Source organism: Topomyia yanbarensis, chromosome 3 (genome assembly GCF_030247195.1).
Source record: "Topomyia yanbarensis strain Yona2022 chromosome 3, ASM3024719v1, whole genome shotgun sequence".
Classification (NCBI taxonomy): domain Eukaryota; kingdom Metazoa; phylum Arthropoda; class Insecta; order Diptera; family Culicidae; genus Topomyia; species Topomyia yanbarensis.
The window spans coordinates 335,905,156-335,926,948 of record NC_080672.1 but is presented as its reverse complement, the minus strand read 5'-3'; the positions used below and the strand labels follow the sequence as shown (position 1 = coordinate 335,926,948).

Here is a 21,793-nt window from a genome sequence, read left to right as displayed (position 1 = left end):
GATTTCCATAAATCTTGTTCGCAGGCAGTTTGCTGGAAAGTTCTGGGAACCAAGTCAATTACAGAGAAAATACACCAGAATTTTTGCAGTATCAACGACCGATCTTTGGAATTACTAGCGAGAATGGTAATAAACTGAACCGTGTGGCTTCCAAAAAGTCTTGGTGAAAGTTTATAAACCTATATCGGTTTAGGCCGAATGTGAATGAGAATATCTCTTCGGGGGTGTTATCTGTTAAAACAATATTCTCTCGGGAGTGTTGATATATCCGCTCATCCACAAGTGTTTTTTTATTCTCTTAGGAGTGAAGAATACTTCCATATAGTCTATTTCTCTGTGTCGTTATTTTCCTTATACCTAACCTTACCACTTTCCCAGTTCTTCCCATCAGGAAAACGATGAAAAGACAAATCACGGCACAAATCTCCAATCAATAAGGGGAACGCGCAATTTGAGATTTTGTTCTACCTATTCCAACGCTGTTGCTGTTGCCGCTTTGGAATAAGTAGAACAAATTCCATGGCGAATATTTTTTGTGGCATGTGTCTTGTCGCATCGTGTGCGTACAGCTTTAAGGTTACATTATTCATGGTTATTCACGAAAGTATATAGAGCTGTCAATTATGCTACATTTCCCTATACTGTTATGCATTCACTACGCTAATTTAAAGTTTGATTGCATTGTAAATGCTGAAATAGGGCTTTTATACAATGTTAGTGCTAATTTATAGCCAATACAGTGAACTGACTCAATACTTATGATTACTTGGGAGCTTTGCCGCGATATGTAGCATAATATGATTTCAAACGCGAACATATATGAAAAGTTTTTGAGGATCTGTTTTCACCAGTTCTCAGATAAACGTAGAAACATTAATAAGTATTAAAAAATAAAATTTTATTGAAGGCAGGTATTCATAGAAGTCGCTAACAAATCTTTGACTAGTTACCCACAAAGCCACAGACAACAGAACGAAACAAATTCCCTGCCTTCGAGCGCAAGGTATGCACCATATGAAATTGTACATATGTCATTTCGCGCGATGTGATCAAGGCACGTGTAATCGACCTTCACAAATTTCAACCAATTTTGTAAGAATTATTCATCTAGGACCAATATATAAAAGTTGAAATTTTTGTGCCAATTGAACCATCCCTCGCCATGAGAGCAAGACCCGTTTGACAAATTGCCAAAACCATTGATTTTCTTTTGATTCTGGTTCTATTTACTCTAGAATCAAACTGCAAGATGTTTTTGAAAGAAATTATTCAAGGAGTCTAGAAAAAATGATGATACCAATTATGAGATTTTTCATGTTAACTGTAAAAAAATTGATCGTATTGTAAGCATGGACAGAGTTACTGATCCGATTTGTAGTTTAATTCTGCATAAGAGCTGCACAGAGAACTTATCGATGTGTCGAAATGGTCGAAGTCAGCGGAGCACACCATAAAAAGGAAGTTAGAGGAAACCTACACTCTTGAGGGTTTGTCAAACTCCCGACAAAGAAATAGTACCATTCACAGTAAAAAGAAAAATGCAGCCTCCTGAAGTCAAACAAAACGCGCTCTGTTCGCAATATTGCTAAAAATTGTAGTCAAGGAGGGACAGTACAAAATATTAAAATGAGGATCAACATCAAGACCTACAGGAAACAAAGCGCGCAAAAAGAACAGAAAAACAGAAGATTTCATGAAAAAATGGTTCCTATCTTTGTACAGTATACATGTCTGAGATCGGAAGCAATGCATTCTAATGAACGATGAGACCTGTGTTAAATTTAATGTCAGTTCGATAAAAAACAAGTGTTGGTATGGCAAGCGATACGTTCATGTGGCATTAAAAATTTATCGTTCTTCGCAATAAACATTGATGGATTACCGAAACGAATGCACCCGAAAACGGTGTTTACCTATGTATCGAAAACAGGATATTATCCCATTTTAGCCAGATCTTTAAATAATTTGTTTATATTAATGTTTCTGTTAACAATATACATAAGAAATTCTTAACACATTCATCGCGAGAGACAAACGAAAAAAGCTTAGTTTTTTTTTTATCAGCACTTTTGTGATTACGACATGATAATTGATCGAACTGTGGTGTATTATACGTCAAAAAACAGTTTGATCTATGCTCTATTCATTAAGTACAAGAATCAGTACGAATATGTTCAAGGAAGCCATTACGATAAAATTCTACAAGTCATGTCTGGTGATGTAATATGGCATCATTCGCGGGGAATGGGTTAAGGGGTTACACCACTATAGAGCACAAAAATAGGCATATTACGAGAATTTTTCTTGACGCAATAAAGAGGTGAATTGAGATCTTGTTAAATGGGATTTATTTATTTAAAAACACAAATTAATTTTCTCAAGAAATCTATCTCTCGTAATCTTTGGCCTAGAGCCAAAAACTAAGGTTTTCCAGATTCCTTATTTCAATAGCAAGCGACGTACGTAGGATTTTTGTTGTTGATATTTTGATTCAAAGACCCTTTGTGTAACCTCAAGAACATGATTCCGGTCGATCAAAAATCGGGAATTTACCATATCCCTTGTAAAGACTGTCACGCTGGGCCTATTGGCGAAATCCGTCGAAAATTGAAAGTTTGGGTGCACACATATGCTGTAGATAACGAAAGAGCCAAAAACTCCAGTGTGATAGTACAGCCCACATTCACACCATAGACTGGGATAGCACTAAAATCATGAAAAGCGTAAGGAAAATTTCACACCTGAACGCAAGGGAACCTACGCACATATCGCATGCCGAACATCCTTTAATGAACGACGACGATGCGCTAACATCGTCGCCCCTCTCCTACTTGGCAAAACTGAAAATTCAGTATTTTTTTACATCTCTTCTCGACACGCGGTATGCAAGTGTTAGTGGGCTACTTAAGTAATCAGTCGGACATCATCCTGGAGATGGGCAACATCGAGCTAGAAACCGATGGATAAGAGGTCTTTGTAAGAACAAAAATGCTGTGTCCTGTCTACCGTTGCGTGATGTGTATATTATTGAAATGCACTTTTACATAGTATTTTATCAAAATAATAAAAAATGTACCATGTCGAAACGCAAAATTCCTAACTATTATAGTAACCAAGTTATTTGCTGGCTTTTGAATTAAGTTAAATAAATAATGCGCAGTTGTTCAAAGACCTCATCACAAATATCGATAATAGATTTGTTCCATACCACTTCCCACCCAAACATCGCACATATATCTTTCTGGACCTTGAAGCAGACATATTTTTATTTTTCTTCGCACATTTGTGAGCCATGCGAGTGCACATGTTTCTATTGCGGTGGTAATTGGCGCTGAACACTTGCTCCACAATTTATACCGCATTATACCGAAGAAACTACCTTGATTGGATGTGAACTATAACAACTGTTCAAGGTGATCCATTTTCCGTTATTTTCTTCATCACTTTACAAATCGGCGTTAAGTAGAGAAGAAATCCTCCAAAAATTTTACAAAAGTTACTGCTAAATAAAACGATTCCTGCAACACATATCATTACGATCGGTTGTTTATTATCCTGACACAACGATTATCAACACACATACTGTAGTCACAACACGTTTTCCAATATTAACAAATTTAAGGAACCAAGACCTCACGGTACGCCGACGAACGCAATTCCGTAAAAAGCGATTTAAGATCCGACTAATTGTTGACTCACCTTGGTGATCACCCGTGTTCCGTTGAATTTCTTCACAAATTCTTCAGTGGTAGACAGTACAAAGTCACGCTCGTGTCCTCTATCCAGTCCAAGGCCGGTGCCATGGGACATACTAGGTCTGAAATCGCACAGAAAATAAAATCTATTAAAAATCTCACAAAAATCATATGTTTAAACTTTATCAATGGATATGGAAAATATTTCACAAACTGATAATTCAATCCACCTCGTCTGTGTTGCAGCATCGGACCTGCTATCAGCATTAACTACTGAATTTTCGACTTTTTCCGTAATCAAAATTTGTCTTGGTCCACTCCGGCACAGTAATGCGTCTATAACTTTGAACCCAGTCCTACGACTTTTTTCAATTTTGTCCTTCATTCGAACAAATGGCGTTATCCCTAATCACTTGACTGAATTGATGCAATGTTTCCGACGTTCACTTTGCATGAACCTCACCGGGGAAACGAACTATACACAAGCGGCCAACCAGCCAATCCGCAGCAATTCGAAGCTAATGGTTCGAGTTTGTTCATAACACTGCCAACCGAAATGGTACGTTACGCGAAGAATCGCAGATCTGGTGTCGGCATGCCTTCGGTTTCTGCATGAAGATATGGCAGCGAACCCCATCATATGAACCATATTTTTTGTTTAATTGCTTGCAGTGAAACCCATCGGTTTTTATACATGTATTTACGTTTCACCATCCGACTGCAAAATATCGCGATTCAGTCGACTGCAGCCAACGATTGACGCCACTGTGGATCGGTGGAGATGGCATCGAATCCGCGCTGGAGATGGTTCGGAAATGTGGTCAGGTGGAACGGTTGCTGTTTTGTCCCTCAATTAGTCCCTGTTGTTCACACGAAAAAGTTATGAACAATTAATGAAAAAAGTGACGCAAGTCTGGTGTGAGCACAGAGGCGTTAGATCATTCAAGGTGGTTTGAAGTTTTTTTAGAAATACAAGGTTGTTTGTGATTTTAAATTAATTTATGAATAATATTTGATAACTCATTTGCTCTTCTTCGCTCACATATTCACACATTTCTCTTTGGTCTCACCTTCAATAAAGTCAATTTTTGAGGCTTTTTTCAAAACGACATATCTACAATGAGTGACTCTCATTGTTTACTTTCTCTTCTGTTAAAAATTCGATCGCTTTAACATTTTTCGCTTAACCTTTTGCATAATATGCTAGTCAAAACCACCATATTTCGATCTATACTGTAAAATAAGTGAAAAGTACTATAGTGACGCCGTGAAAATCGAAAGAGAAGCTAAACAAAGAGAGTCACTCATTGTAGATATGTCGTTTTGAATAAAAGCTCTAGAATTGTTGTTTTCGTGAAAATGGTGGCTTTCAGTTACCCCGAATCTTAAAGTACGAGGTTGGGAAAGGTGAAGTTAATTGGCACTAATAACAATAGCATTCAGATGCATAAAAACAAAAAAACCTTGATTTTTTATTGCAAATATTTAGTACAATCAGTTGGTACCACAGATTTCATTGAAATTCCTAAGTAGTAGGATTCACGGCTTTGCATTTGCAAAAAGCAGATCAATTTATATGGTTCGTTTTAACTAGAGTTACCAAATGTGCTGAAATATTTACTCATTTTTGAGTAAAACAACTTTTGAAGTGCAATGAATCGCGGAGGGTATGCTCTAAATGTGACCAATGAAATCCTCGATTGAAAAAATTTCTTCTTTAAGAATAAACTTGATCAGTAAGATTTTGAACTATGTCAAGGATTAAAACTAAAATGACGAGCATCAGTAGTAAAACAACGGACGCATCTTGAAATACCCTAGTTTTCACAAACTCCAAAATGGATGAGTTCCTGAATCCAGAACATCCAAATTGGGTCAAACATGCCCCAACTATGAATATTTTAGTTTTGTAGGTAGCCGGGTACCCTGACGACCTTTTAAGGGGTAAACAATCCGGAAATCGCTTCCCTTACTGCATCACCAATTTTATCCTTCCAAAAGCTGTGTCTGGTAATGTTCTAAGATGTTACATAGTAGAAATTTTAGGCTGGGTGAAGATGTATTTTGCGAAAACAAACAATTCGATTTAACGCATTAGGTACAAACAATTATTAATCTTGTTTTTCTAGTCTAAAAGCTATATATGTAGTACGGCTTGAAAGAAATATGCATGATTACAGCTTGTCTCAACACTCGTTAATTACAGGCGACTTGCATTGCTTGAATTAAACAAACGATATTGAATATTGGAATAGCAATTAGAAGTTGATATTTGTGAAACACCTCTGTTAACTATCATGGTAATGTTCATACCCCAAACAAATCACGTAGTTGAACTTGACAGCCGACCTTTATTCCTACACATATGACTCACAGCAGTTACATTCGTGTGATTACTTTAACATATTTACTCGTTATAGTATTTTACTTGTAATTCACACTACACTGTGATGAGGGGTAAGGCAAACATACACAACTTAAAAAAAAAAAAATTTCTTTTGTCGGTTTATAACGCTTCTCAGAACCGCCAGAATAAGAAAAAGGTATCGTGGTCAGAAACAATCACGTTCCAGTCGTTTACACCCGGTCACTCGATACTGAATACTTGAAATGTGTTTTTCGCAGGACACCTGTTCGTAAATCGGGTGAGGAGCAGGCAGCGACTACAAATCTTTATAGATTGCTTTCAAATTTTGAGATTATTTTTTACATACTGGGCCATGCATAGTGGGACAGGATATTACTTTCGACTATCAAAACTTGTGGCGCTCTTGGAGGTTTGGGAACATTGGCAAAGTATCTAAAATTGAGCATTTGTTGACAACTTCCGTTTTAATCTAGATACGTGAAAACTATTGAGGATCTGTTCTGTCTTTTTATTCTGTAAAGCTTTTTGTATTGGTCTTTTTGGCATATGGCCCGAGGGTATATTTTCATGCTAAATTGCTCTATAATAAAAAAAATACTTTAAAACCACTACATGCTAGAATGGCACAAAATATAACAATACCTAATTTTGCGTTTCGCCTTCGTATCTTTAGAACTATTGTGCTTAACAAAGGAACCAGGCTTATGCTAGTTCAAAATTTTAAACACTATTTGTGTGTACCGTAAGCGATGAAATTTTATTTGATGAGAGATATACTGAAATCGAGCCTTCTTTTCAACTAATCAAGCCAATGCAGAATGTTCTGGAACCGTTTATCCACAAATGATGGATTATAACCATTTATAGACAGCATATTTCCTTCAAAATTTAAGTTTATCCATACATGCACTTAGAGCGTTAAGTGTGTTTCACCTTCAAGAATCATTCAAATCTAGCAGTTATAATTTCATATTGTGAACTCCATACGTAAAAGCATGGCGAGAAATAACTGTTAGATTTATTCGCAAAGGGGAGCACTCAAGCTATGGAGACGGCTGAAGTGTGTATTCTTAGATACTGAGGGTACTTTTGGAAATGTGTCCTTTCAGTCTAATCTGGAAGCGACGCGCGATCATTGAGTATCTGCCAGTATCTCGGTTGGATAAACGCAATGCTTAGTAATCGCATTCTTTGCTTGTCACTGAGACAGGCAGAGATGTCCTCAGGGTGGTTATGGAATCTGGTTGCCGACTTGTTGAGGAAACTCAATGAGCTGGGATGTCCAACCTATGGGTTTTCTGACGATTACCAAATACTAAGTACACTCAGTTTTTTTTACGCGGTTTTTTTTGCGCGGTTTTTCACGCGGATTTTTGAATTTACGCGATTTTCATTTACGCGGATTTTGAAATTTACGCGGTTTTCATTTACGCGGTTTTCATTTACGCGGATTTTGAAATTTACGCGGTTTTCATTTACGCGGATTTTGAAATGTACGCGGTTTTCATTTACGCGGTCTGTATCCCCCGCGTAAAAAAAACCTGAGTGTACTGGACTTTGCTTCAAAACAATATTTGGTTTAATGCAACAAGCATTAAGAGCTGGCGAACAGTGGTGTCGACAAGTCGTCCCTTACAATTTTTTGATTTTGTGCTACTGTGCAGATTCAGTCAAATACGTTGGTGTTATATTGGATTCCAAACTCCTAAAATTGACTTCAGAGTCAAGAAAGCGTGTATGGCCTTCGAGCAGAACAGACGAACTTTTGGAAAGACCTGGAGTCTTAAACCCAAATACATCTATTGAATTTACACGAGAATTATTCGTCCAATACTGTCATACGAATGTCTTGTGTGGTGACAGAGGGGAGATGTGTTGACGGTCCAGTCAAAGCTAAAACATCTGCAAAGAATGGCGCCACAATTCCGACTGCTGCCTTTGAGGCCCTTCTAAATATCAAACCATTACACATACACCTTAAACAAGAAGTACTATAGTGTGAATACATACTGCAGATTACTGGTCCTTGGAACAGTAATCTTATTGATCTTGCTACCAGTCATACACAACTGTGCTCACAATTTGTTACGGAATAATCCATGTGAAGATTCCCTCTAGAGAGGAGTGGTGGAGGCTAAATGGAGAGACAACAACAAACGCAAGTGACTTGTTACACCGACGGCTCTCTGATGGAGGAACGTGCTGGTGCTAGTGTCTACTGTCGTGAAATAAGACTGGAACAGTCTCACTCGCTAGATAGATACTGTACTGTATTCCAAGTTATAAATTTCGGCTCCGATAGTCAGGCTACACTCAGCTCGGACAAATCATGATTCAAGCTAGTGATCGTGTGCCGAACCCAAATCTTAGAACTAAGTCATGTCAACACTGTGTGATGCGTTGACGAACTGTCCTTGGCATCAGGCATGTACAAGAACTGTGCTGCACCGTCTGCTATTCCTATGCACTGGCTCATAATGTGTCAGAGCTAAATTCATTGAGCTAGCAAGTAGCACGAGCACTGATGAGCGATATAGCTGCACCGAGCTATAGCTCAGCTATACCAAAGTAGAAAACATACAACGCGTTAGTGTGAGTGAAAATGCTTGCTTTTGGTTCGTTCAAAGCGGCCGCTCAGGTCGTGTTAGGCTCTCGTGCTGTGCTTCATGCATCCCTTCTCGGCATGATACTGTACCTTGATGTAGACCGGGAGCTTTTCCATCAAAACAATATTACAGTGTTTATATCGCATGGAAACTTGGGATACGATTATTTTGTTCTACATTGTGTACAAATTTAGTACTTAACTTGGCGGCCTTTATTACCCACTTATGCCACGGTCGCAATAATGTACAATGTGGGTTTAGGGCCACCCTGGGCTTCGGTGATGAGCCTAAGGGCACGTACTCTTGGGTGGAAGATAAGAGTGGGAGATCCAAGCGAGTGCTGGTTCTTTGGTCTTTGAATCTCATGACTATGAGCCATCATTAGATCGAGTTTTTGGACGGACAGCTAATATGGATGTTTCTACTTTCGAATGGGAATATTGGTTCAGCTGTTGATCTTGGGCATAGTGATCGATTCATTCAATTCAGATTAATGGACTGTCATCTATAAGAGATGATTAGACTGAAGATGGGTGTTTTTATCTCTGAACTCGCTCGAACTGTCGCTCTGGCTTGTGAAGATGGTAACACTCGTCTATAACGAATCGGATTCGCTGTTTTCAGAAACAGGGACGACAATCTCTTATGGATGGAACCTCTTTCTTGAACACACTGTTTAGTCACTAGTTAATGCTCAAGTCGCTCAACATAATAAACTGAAACAATTAGTTTTTTAAGAAATTTTATCCGCGCGAACCGCATCACCAAACACCTAAAAGTTGTTTAGATGCATGTAATATCTGTTTCTTTCTGTAGCTAATATATTTCAATTTGCTCAATAGTATAGATAATCTATATTCGCTATTTTATAGATTAATTTACTCTGACTTAACATTATTCATGTATACTAAAATAATCTATATTTGTGTTCTACCTCCATCTATCTTTGTTTGACTTATTTTTCCTTTTATGACTATAACTTAAATCAGATTCATACTAATACTCACTAACACAATACATTACATATTCTCTCATATACATTCACAAACTCTCCCATTCCAAACGTACGCTCGTGACGTTCGCGATAACACAAGCCACAAACGCAAACATGCAATTGTAATCATCCACACATACTTACGTCCGCGATCTTGCCAACATTAAAACACTCCGGTAATTAAGTGAATGTCTTAACACATATAAATTTGTGAAAGCGGTCTCAAGCGTTAACCCACCGATCGCGCGATCATAAATCGGTCTAATCCGAAAGCTTCTACCCTCGATCCTAGCAGCATAGTCTCATGCCTTCTATTGGACCAATAAAAAAATGACGCTCATATAAACTAGACAACACATGGCGACATGACCGGAAACTCTAGTGAAATGGGAGAACTCAAGCTCTTCTAGCATCTGAGCCGTACCCTAAAAATCAGGTATTAGATTCACGGTCCTCGCGGCTCGGCCCTAGTAGCATAGGTCCAATGCCTTCAGGTGGACCAAACAAAAAATGACGCTCATATCAACTAAGCAACGCGTTTCTTAGCGACATGACCGGGAACTCTAGTGATATGGGAGAACTCACTCTGTTCTAGCATCTGAACCCGTACACTGAAAATTAAGTATCAAATTCACAATCATCTAAAAACACGCGAATAGCGCATATGGGCATACGGTCGTCACATACACGCCGCAAACACGTTAACATACAAATGTTTGAGCCCTTTGCGATCATCCACGCAACCCACACCCGCGATCTCGCAAACATGATAACATCCCGGTGGTAAGGTAAAGGTCTCAGCACTTACAAATTTTCAAATGTGGTCTCAAGCGTGAACCTACAGACTCCTGTGTTCACGCGATCATGAATCCGTCTTTTCCGGAAATCTCGGTACCAGCAGTCTGGGTGCATGCCTTCGATTGGACCAATTAAAAAATAAAGCTCTCATATCCACTGGACAATACGTTATATGGTGACATGACCGGGAACTCAAGTGACATGGGGTAACTCACTTCCTGTTAAAGTCTGAATACAGTTCACACAGCCGAAAACTAAATATCAAAATGACGGTCCGCGTGAACATCCAAGAATGCACGCGAATATGTGAATGGCCACACAATTACAAATCGAATTTATACACGCGAAGTCATACGAGCACACGTGACAAACACGTTAGCATACGAACGCTTAAGCCCTTCACGATCAACCACGCACAACTACGTTCGCGATCGCGCAAACTCCGGTAATGTGGTGAACGTTTTAGTACTTACGAAGTTTTAAACGCGGTCTCAAACGCGACCTGCAAATGTCCGTGTTCGCGCGATCATGAATCGGTCACGTCCGGAAATCATTACCCTCCATCCTAGCAACATAGGTCCATACATTCAGTTGGACCAATTAAAAAATAACGCTCATACCCACTAGAAAATACGTTCAATGGCGACATGACCGGGAACTCTGGTGATACGGAAGAACTCACTTCCTTCTATCATCTGAACCGTACACTGAAAATTCAATATCAGATTCACGGTCCTCGCGCGAACATCCAAGAACTCACGCGAATATGCGAAAGGCACACGGCCATAAAATATAATCTGCTAGGATTAGGTAGTACACGCGGCATATAAACGCACACGCGATCACGTATACAATGAATATCACATTCAAAATTACAGCCGGCTGCAATTGGCCTAAAGCAGTGTTTTAGTGGCCGCCATTGCTTGTCTCGTCTGCAATTGTAGTGTGCGATTCTGACGGGAAGCCCTTCCGAGAACCTATCTCCAAAGCTGCAGAAGAACAACTGTCGTAAAACAAGTAATCGCTTATTTTTGACAGAAACATACTGTGAATCAGTCTTATTACTAGATATTGGAAAATAATATATCACTTTCGTTTGTGTGATGCCCCGTTTATCAGCCCTATGGTGTATATTTGGCTGACAAAATGGAGACACTGACAAATTTGGGACATAGTTTTTTTTCTCGTTCATAAACCGAAGCTGTTATTATATTCTTCCAACTGCATAACCCTTTCTTATTATTTAGTATTTTAGTATAGATTATGTTTGCATCTATAAGCTAGGAAAAATATGCGTTAGAAAAGATTTACCCAAATTTGTTTTGGTTCGTCTGCTGGAGGTTATCAGACAGATTTTCAAACAATCGCTGATAAAATCGAATCAAAAAGCTGACAAAATCTTAGGTAGACGAAATCGAGGACAGGATGAGGGCTGATAAACTCGGGTTTTCATTGTACTGTGATTTGGTAATGACCTTTTTCGACAAATAATTCAAAATAAATTCGGTATCTCTAAAAGTTTACGATCTGAAAGAAAGAACTTTCCCACTTCAACCAACGTGATGCTACAAAATAAAAAAAATAAATGTACTTTTCAAGGGATCTGTTTGAGGTTGTAAGTCTGGTCGAATACAACACAAAATCACGTTTGATCTATTTATTATACCCTCGAAAGCAACAAAAAAAAACAATTTTTTGGGACATTCGGCACTAAAAATTTTTCTACGCGGGTCATTTTTCATCAATTTTTATTTGTTTGAGTATTCTGGAAAAAAGAAGAAAATAACCTTTTCAACCATATGCTATTATATTCTTTTATTAAAAATACTTAGCGATTTAATTTGGGGCAACAATATGAAAATAACCCTTATATGAAAAATATGAAAAATGCTCAACATTTTTATTAAGAAGTATCTTTGTTCTAATGAAAATTCTAAGAAAACATTGAAATCCGCATCCGAAAAGTTATTTGTTATCAAAATCAGTCGAAAATTGTCATAATTATTATTTTCTTTCCCAATTAGAAACTGACATACAGTGAAGACCCTATTTTATCAGCCCCCAATTTTATAAGCCCCTATTTTATCAGCCCCCGATTTTTTTCAGCTTAAAAAAAAATATGCAAAAATAATATTTAATTTTTTGGATTTTGCTGTCAGACGCCTTAAGGGAAATTTAAACTAAATAATCAGACAGGGTTATGAAGCTATATCTAGGGACTACGCAAGAATATTATAAGAGATTCTGTTTATGAAGAGAAAAATATATGTCCCGATTTTGTTAGTGGCCCCGTTGTATCAGTCTAAAATTCACTAAGGGGCTGATAAAAAGGGTCTCCACTGTATTATTACCCATAAACCGCAAAGTAATTTAAACAAAAAAAACATAACATAGCATACCGTTGAAAAGATCATTTCTTCTTCTTCCCAGAACTTTCAAAAAATTTAAAATCAGTTGAAAAATGACTGCGTAGAAATTTAGTGGCGAAAGTTTCGAAAAATAGTTTTCTTTGCTATAAATCAAGATTTTGAGGGTACACAACACTTTTCATACAGTATTTTGTATTGAATTTGTTGAGACAATCTATACTAGGTGATTTGAAAAGTAGTTTATCAGTTTATCAGTTTTGCTTAAGATTTACGCTGAATTGGGGTAATCTAAATTGAAATTTGGGAATTTAAAGAATATGGTGTATTTTTTATGTTTTTAGTAAAATAAACGTATGCATTTTTTTCTTTTTCAAAACTTTTCAAAAAGCCCGAATTTTTTTTAAACTTGGCGGAGTTTGAGCACATGGTGCAAAGTTTTTTAATTAAAAAAAATAGTGCGCAGATTTGTTTTTAAATAGCTTTCTTCAAACGTTAGACTTAATTTTTTGAACCTTTCATCATGTGCTCAAGCTTCACCGGTTTCAAAACTTCACGATTATTTTGAAAAGTTATAATATTCCTTTATTGGAAAATGACATACGAAAAAATGCACTTATTTCTTGATTGATTTTATGACCGACGAAATTCCAACATCTCAAAGAAATTGCCACCCTACTGTTGACCTACTCTTTCTTTGTTTATTCGAATAATTCGATAATACTAAAATGTAAAATTAGAACGCACTGAAACACAAACGTTGAGTATACATCAAATATACAAATGGCGGTTACGGTTCTACCACCAACCGCATAAATATTTTTACATAAATGAATGATTTCCAACAAACTAGTTTTCATTCTACGTACAACAAACCCCATTCAAAGTCATATCCTTACTTCAATCGTCCGCTTTCCGTAATCTTCACGTAGGCAAGCGCGGGCACCTTCAGCGCGGCATTACTAGCAGTAGTACCGGTTTCGCTGCCATTGATACTGCCGGGTGCTGGACAATCCTCACTGACACTACTGCTAGCGCTGGTGCTTTCGCTAGGCACCGCCGTTTCTAGATTAATGACCGGTGGCGGCAGAGTCGGCCCGCCTGTGCCGTCATTGTCCATAGTAGTGTCCCAGCAGGATTCTTCTCCACTTTCGGCCAAAACAAACCTCTTACTTGCGCGTCTTTTTAGCATGCTTCTAGATACTACTAGCACTACCAGCACGCAGGCACCAAGCAGGAGCAACTCTATCACAACGATTTTGGAGCACTACACACTACCGTTTAGTCGTAATTCTGTCTTCACCGAAGACCACTGAGACATACACTGAGGAATGCAATTCTCACTGTCAGCCGATTTTGCTTCTTTTTTCGCTTTTTGTTTGTTTAGCACTCGAAATTATTTTTCGCTAGCACTTTTTCCACCAGATGTGCAAGGATGAATCACTATTTTTATCCAAATCATTAAAACGAATACAAATGGCCGGATTCATATGAAACCGTCCTATCGAATAGCAACTCAATTCTGATAAGCAACTCCGGTTCGGTTGATGGCAAAACTACAATTGAATCGTGATATCCAATTCGCACTGAGAAAACCTGAATGTGCAACAGTCATCATCGCAAATATCGTAATCATTGGCGGAGATAATAAGCTGGTATCATACTCGCTGAGCAGAGAGAACCCCAGCATTGGTCATCGTTCGGTGGAGGCAAGTTTCTCTCGTTCGCCAAGCATTCGCTAGTTGCGAATGGAAGCACATGGCATGCCGATAAGCGAACACGCGTATAGCCGCCGCGACGCCAGTCAGAGTACACGTGTACGTGTTTGTTGTTCCACACGTATGCGAATCGGATGATCCCGAAGGTTTTTTGCTCGTCTGTAGAGCCCGGCTCATGATTGCGAGACCCGCTCAGTCATTGTTGATGACCATGATGGTACTCGTGTGCTCAATGAATGTTGTTCATTGGAGCTGCGGACGGCCAGAGGGAGAGGGGATACTGTTTTATGACGCCAGCAAACTAGCTCCGTCATCGTAATCACAGTATAATTGAATTCATGCTGTATGCTTGCGGTTGAACCACACTATTTGCATCGTCATTCAGTTGGAAGCTGGTGTTGGTGTTTCGAGTCATCATGTATTGCTGACAGTTAACAAAATTTAATGATGACAATAAGTTTTCTGAAGTATCAGCAGTGATGAGCTAACAGAAGCTTGTTTGTAGCAAATTACTTAATGGGCGCATAAATTGCTATATCGACATAGCACAGGTTTTGCAGATAATTTAAAAATTATGCGATATATGAAATAAGCATAGCCAATAGTTCATAAGGTGCAGATAGATTCTATTGGATCGAAAATATGTCAATTAGCCATAGTAGTTACAATAGCTTCACTAAGTAAATAGCGTTTTTTTCAACGTAGGTATTTCAACAACACCGTGAAGGTTAATATCAGAGATTATTATTCAAGTGTAAATCATTTGCGATCTTTGATAATGGTCGGTTCAATTCCTTTTTATCTTTTAGGATAACAGTCTAAGAAAGGAACAGAAATTCAGTATGATTATGTGCTAATAAAAGGTCTAGGTATCAATGGTGGTAAGAAAAAGTGTTTATGTTCGCTTTTAGATAGGTGACCAAATTTGGATATAAACCAACAAATGGAATGGAATAAAGAGAGAACTGGCCATTGGTTAAATTTTCTAATACGATTAAATATGGAGATTTTTCTGAACACTATGCAGTATGTATACCTGAACTTGGTGTACGAAAACAAAAACGTGTGAGTTGGTCAGTTAAGGTATACCTCACAGTTTTGTACTCCGCCTACACGTGTAATCATAAAATTACACAAATAAAAATAAAACGATAGCAATGCACTCTGGTCTAGCTGTTATAAGACACTGAACTCAAATATTGGTATATGTATTTGAAAATATTCCTTTCAAAAAATGAACTATGTTCGTAAAAATTTGCCCAATCTAATTCCTAGTTGATCCTATATATTTTTTTAAGATTTTTCGATTGTAAATTGACGTGAACGTTGGATAAAGAATCAAATGTTCAGAGTAATCTACTTTCGTGTACTATGTTAAGACTTTCAACTTTTTTTGGCGAAAATTTCGTATTAGAAACATGCAACTACCAACATTATTTTCACCAACTTAAAGATTAAGAATGTCAGTGAATGCTACCAAAGATGAATCCCAAGCAAAACTAGTATGATAATCACGGAATTTGACGACAGTGTGTCAACCATCGTGGAATTTCAATGTCGCCTCTGATTCATCAATGACCAATATAAACATTTAAATAGCACACAAAACATCCAAAACACGTTTGATATCCGCCAACGACCTCCACCTGCCGCAACAAGTGGTTATACGACCCAAACCAGTCCAATTGACAACTTTCTTGTGACCAGTTTTGTCGATGTTTGGTATATATGGGTGGCCCTGAAAATGCACAATAAGCAAAGTTCCGAACTTTGCACCCTTGGTTTAGTGCATCCATTTCGATCAAACACACGCACGGTAGCTGGCAGCAAGCACATAAAACTGGTTTAATATGAAAAGGAAAGACACTTTCTCTTGCAATTATGGGCATTACAGAGTCGAATAACCATTCTCACAGGTTGATTCGATGGATGGTTTTGCGCACTTTCGATGTGGGATTTAAATCAGTGAACAAGTTTGTTACGTATCGTACCTCGCGGATTCGCTAACTGAACTAAAAGTGGCTTATATAACAGACTCTGTAACTCCATATATCTGTTCACTAGTTATGATCACAGATCAACACGCCACATTCGGTCTTGCACTTGACGACTATTGGTCAGATTCCACAAATTAACACACTTAACAAATAAAGCGCACATTTCTTCAATTACGGAATTGATCCTCGCGTTCCTTCAAACAGGATGCTGTCCGTTATAACATAAAGTGAATGATTTTGGTGATGTTTTACTAAACGTACCACGGGCACTTATTTAGCACCATTGTTATAACTTCCACTACGAACAATCGCACTACCGAAGTCCGCCACGTATCAATTGAAACTGACCAAGATGGGTACGAAACAACCAATACAAATCAGGCAGGGCAAGCTTTTGCGCCTTCTTTTCGCTCAGCAGACCCCGCGCAATGATCGGAGGTGCCTTGGAGAGAAACCTGTTCGCTTGTTTTGTATCCACTGCGGTTTCAGTAGTAGTATCTTGTTCAATTCCATTGAGTTATATATGGTTTACAGTTGAATATTTCCTAGTTATGGGACAAGGTAGCACACTAGCGACACTATCGAGTCAAGTCATGCGATCTACGTCCCCTAGAAACTGGAATACGATTTGAAAACTAAGAGAGAACCCCAAACACTTGAGCAAATCTGAGATATGTGAGAAACATGTATGCTTATTCGAGGTTGAGCAAACACGTGTGTTGTAATATCTCTATACAAAACAAAGCCCTTATATATTTTATTTACATTGCGCGTTCAGCTAGCTAATGAGTTTTATTAAAACAATTTGCTTGGATTTAAAAACTTTATTATGTTTATTTATAAAACCTGTGATGTTATTCCACAATTTATGTTACATTTACATATTTGTTCTGTTACTTTCGTCTAATGAATAATAATTCTGTCGGGAAGCCATATTCGTTTCGATTTGCTGGTAGAGGAAACTTTGACACTGCGACCATTATCCAGGTAAGCTCACTGACTCTCCCTATTAACTATATATGTTATCAATTTCCCGAATCCATTGTAGTAGGAAGTAACATGTGTTGTCACAGCCGGCTACTTCATTATTGAGACAATTTATGCAAAAAGTAAGTCAGACGTGAGTCCAGAGGACCAAAACTAACAGATTTCATGACTTCAGTGGAAATTAAGAACAACTTGATCAGTGTGTAAAGCATTTTTACTTTACTTTATCTGAACAGATCATATAACTAGCGCGTCGTAATCCCAAATCATTAAACAGGGACCTCTACGAAGAGGCCCTGTCAGCTAGGTTCCATAACTATTCTGCAACGATTGAATCTCGAAGTGACTTGAATGAGGCCGTGGATAAAACAAACTCACTTATAGTAAAAGCATACTAAGAGTCTTCGAGTTATGTGTGCTTCTAGAGGAACCCCGTGATAGAATGACAAACTTGCTAGACTCAAAAACTTGTGTAGAAGAGCTTTGAATCATGGACGGTGACACGGATCCCAGGTACTTAAGTGACCCGCAAAGCTTACAGAAATACCCTTCCATCCTCTGAATGACGCCACTGCGTGAACATTTCAAACATTTTTTAAAAAATGTGCTTACTTGTAGCTTTGCAATAGAATACATTCCTTGGATTGTCGGAAAATAATTGTAAAATTCATTCCCAAAGGTGGCCGCGTTACTTATGAGAGAGCAAAGAGATTTAGACCGACCAGTCTGACCTCCTTCCTATATTCGGGATGTTAACTTAGGTGAGCACCCGCTTCATACAATGGAACATGCATTATAGCGGTGGAAGTCTACTATCATCCTGTTACACAGTTATGTCTACAGTACCGAAAAATCTTTTTCGCAAAAGCAATCAAATTTAGGAATTTTCCTTAACCTTGAAGGGACTTTTGATAATGTGTCTTTCGAATCCATTCCAACTGAATATCCGCAATGCTTAGCAACCGAAATCTCTGCTCATTGTCAAGACCAATAGAGATTAGGAAACTGAGTATCTATGAATGTCCTCAGGATGGTGTGCTGTCCCCACTTTTATGGTACCTTGTCACCAATGGCTTGTTGAGGCTTTTGAAAAAAATAAGTACCGGCTTATATGGGAATTTTATATGCGATTAAGCAAATCAGCCTATATTTCCTGAACCACAAATTCGACGTGAGCTATTCGACAATAGTCTATGAAGATAGTATCTCTTTCGCTTGAAAGTTTGGAACTAAATTTATGCCATTCGGCTCAGCCATCTCCTAGGAATGGGAACATGTCCATTTCCCCTGGGACCTCCGAAATATTTTTTTTATTTTGATTATAGAGGTTTACTGTCATTCGCCTCTTCAGGTTAAAAAATCTCTTAAGAAAAATCTCTAACCCTATGTGCGGGTTGGGATTTGAACGCAGGTGAGCTACGTACAAGGCAATCGATTTACCAACTACGCTATGACTGCCCCCCACCTCCGAAATTGTTGTTTATGGGTAATATATCTAAATTACATCTTACTAATTCGTTGTCAATTTTAATACCTTTTTAGGTATTACGATGATACCGGTTCATATGGGATATATGACCGCGTTACGCAAACTGTAACTCGAAAAAATAAATAAATTCAGAACGGAATGAAATTCAATTTCAGTCAACAGTAGTGTAGTAGCTTTTATTTGAAACCAAGCTTGTGAAAATCAGGCAATAATTCTGTAAGAAATCGGTGTGACATTAATGCAACTATCTATGGGACATCAAGAACAATCGTAGATGGCCTGTGTGGTCAAAGCGAATTTGATTGTTCATTAGTGATCTAGATTTGCAAATTCAGATTATTTACACTCAGTTTTGCATCATCTTAATATCATGGTAGTAGCTGGTAATGTGGGAATTTTCTGGGTAATTATACTCAATAACCAGTAACCGTAACCCATAAATTGGCCTTAATAGCGAAAACAGACCAGAATTGTAGTACATTACAAATCGACAAGGAGTTCTTTGAAAAAACGCTGAATCTATTGACACAATATTGTATTGTGTTGCATGTAGGATAGACGAGCCCGTATTCATCTTATAGTCAGGATATCATACTATTTCGTTGAGAAATCCGGTTAAATGTCACTGGATCGCGCTTAAATAGGTTTCAGCATATTTGCTTCGTTCCTAAGAAGTACCCAATTAACAATTGAAGTTTTATAGCACGCTACAAGTGCAATCTAAGTTTTATCAATGGCTATAAAACTATCATAAAACCACAATTGTTGCTAGGGTAATGCAATAAAAAATCTGGCCTGGAGCTTGAGCTTGTGCGACCACCCCTGGGCTGCTACTCCGTTACTCCGATCTGGACTAGCTGAAGTTGCACAGGGAATAAGTAGATAATTATGCTTGGGAGTAGCGAAACATCTTTCAATGTCGGGGAGTGGGCGTAGCGTATTGGTAAATCGATTGCCTTGTACGCAGCGCACCTGGGTTCGAGTCCCGACCCCGCACATAGGGTTAGAAATTTTTCCTAAGAGATTTTTCTAACCCGAAGAGGCGAATGACCTTAAGGTTAAAACCTCTATAATTGAAATAAAAAAAAAAAAAATAAAAAAATAAATAAAAAATCTTTCAATGTGCAACTCCTGGTAATCCTAAAGTTGGATCAATACCGGCGCCGGCCAGGCCCGAACGTAGATCGCGGCAGGAAAGGGAAGGAATGGTTAGTCCGATACTTGCTTTTTGCTAGAGGCCGTATATACTACTGCGCACTCCACAAGTATCACGGGAGGAGGATATTTATTAGTAAGTATAGTAGTTGGATTCTACTTCTTCTTTACCGACGCCAGAGAGGTGACTCCACTCCATCTGGACTAGATATCGATCCATCAACTCATGGACCGGGGACCAACAGTTTTACTTATCTTCCGAAGGAAGATGTGACTACAGATTTTTTCACCTTAGAAAAATCTCAACGACCTCGGCTGGAGTTGAACCCAGGCCAACTGGAATGAGTGGCGGTCACGTTTACCACTCAACCACGGGCACCGTCTACAATAAAAAATCTGGCCTGGAAATTACAAAAACACTCGCATTTAAGCGAAGTGAAAAGTCGAGCACAACGCACCCTTATCCATCCTACCATTTAAGCTAATGCGTTGAATAGAGATACCAGATACTGTTCTCAATAATGTGTTCAAATGGGTGGGATGAATAGAGGTGGTAAGATGAATTAGAGCACTGTTACCCTAGTACTCATGTTTGTCATCTTAAAAGAGTATGATTGTACCTCGCATCATAATTTGACTGTAAATGTAGATATTTTAGCGACCGGTAATAAAAATTGGACGGACAGATTATGCTTCGAAAAATTCGCTTAAAATGTTTCAACTCTTGGAAATATATTTCAATAAAAAATCATTAATCTTTAAACGCTTTTTACACTTCAAATTCATCAAGGTCGTCTATTTTTGAAAGAGAACTTGTTAGGCCATTTTTACGTTAGAGGATCTTAATCCGAGATTCATGTTTGAAGTTATCAACCGAATAAACCAGATCTTGATGTGAAATATGGCAACTTTTTTCTTTATCTTACAAACTTGTTCGTATTTGAAATTTATCATGATATTCTGAGTAAGTTATTGAGACATTTATGGAATTATGTAAGATCAACTACAAATGAGAAATTGAAAACAGAAATGATGTTATATCCGATATAACATTCTTGATTGAATATATTTATGAAATAATGTTAAAGTATGATAAGTCTTATTATACAACAATCACTTTCAGTTATCCCTAGGATTTTCGAGCATACCGAGAACGGTTGTTAGTATCTCATGCAGATTAATACGTGTTGGAGAGTAATTTAATGTTAACCTGCAGAATCTCGAAATATTGAAGTAATTTTGGTCAACTTAATGTGGTAACGTACAGAGATTTGAACTGTTTTGCTCGGATCAGAACTTCTCTTTTCGAAATCTTCAACCATTACAGGACTAATTTTATCATGAACATCTGATCAGAACAATACAGTTTGAACCAATGCTACCACATTATGTTACGCACAATTTACTCCAATATTCTATACTGCTGAATATATATTTTTAGCAATGATCAACCAAAGAGCGTTTCATGCATGTTACAGCTTGCTCGAATAGTATTTCAAAAAATCATATTGAATAAAAATTTTATAGTATCCTTAGGATGACACTGATAAAAAGAAATTACTGACAGCCGCCAAAACAAGAAGGGTACTAATAACTCTTTTAAATCTTCTGTCATGCCAT

General features: G+C 38.0%; 1 protein-coding gene across 6 annotated transcripts in view; it reads right to left on the bottom strand.

The window, feature by feature from the left end:
- The window catches only part of LOC131691970 (acetyl-CoA carboxylase), a 54,711-nt gene that overhangs the window by 12,068 nt on the left and 20,850 nt on the right, over positions 1-21,793 (bottom strand). For 5 of the 6 annotated variants that reach the window (XM_058978777.1, XM_058978776.1, XM_058978780.1 and 2 more), the window contains exon 3: positions 3,700-3,817. In XM_058978777.1, the coding sequence (XP_058834760.1) occupies positions 3,700-3,817 (118 nt within the window). Of the gene's footprint in view, positions 1-3,699; positions 3,818-13,726; positions 14,271-16,803; positions 16,933-21,793 lie in introns of those variants that run through there. The other variant, XM_058978778.1, reaches the window with a different exon arrangement.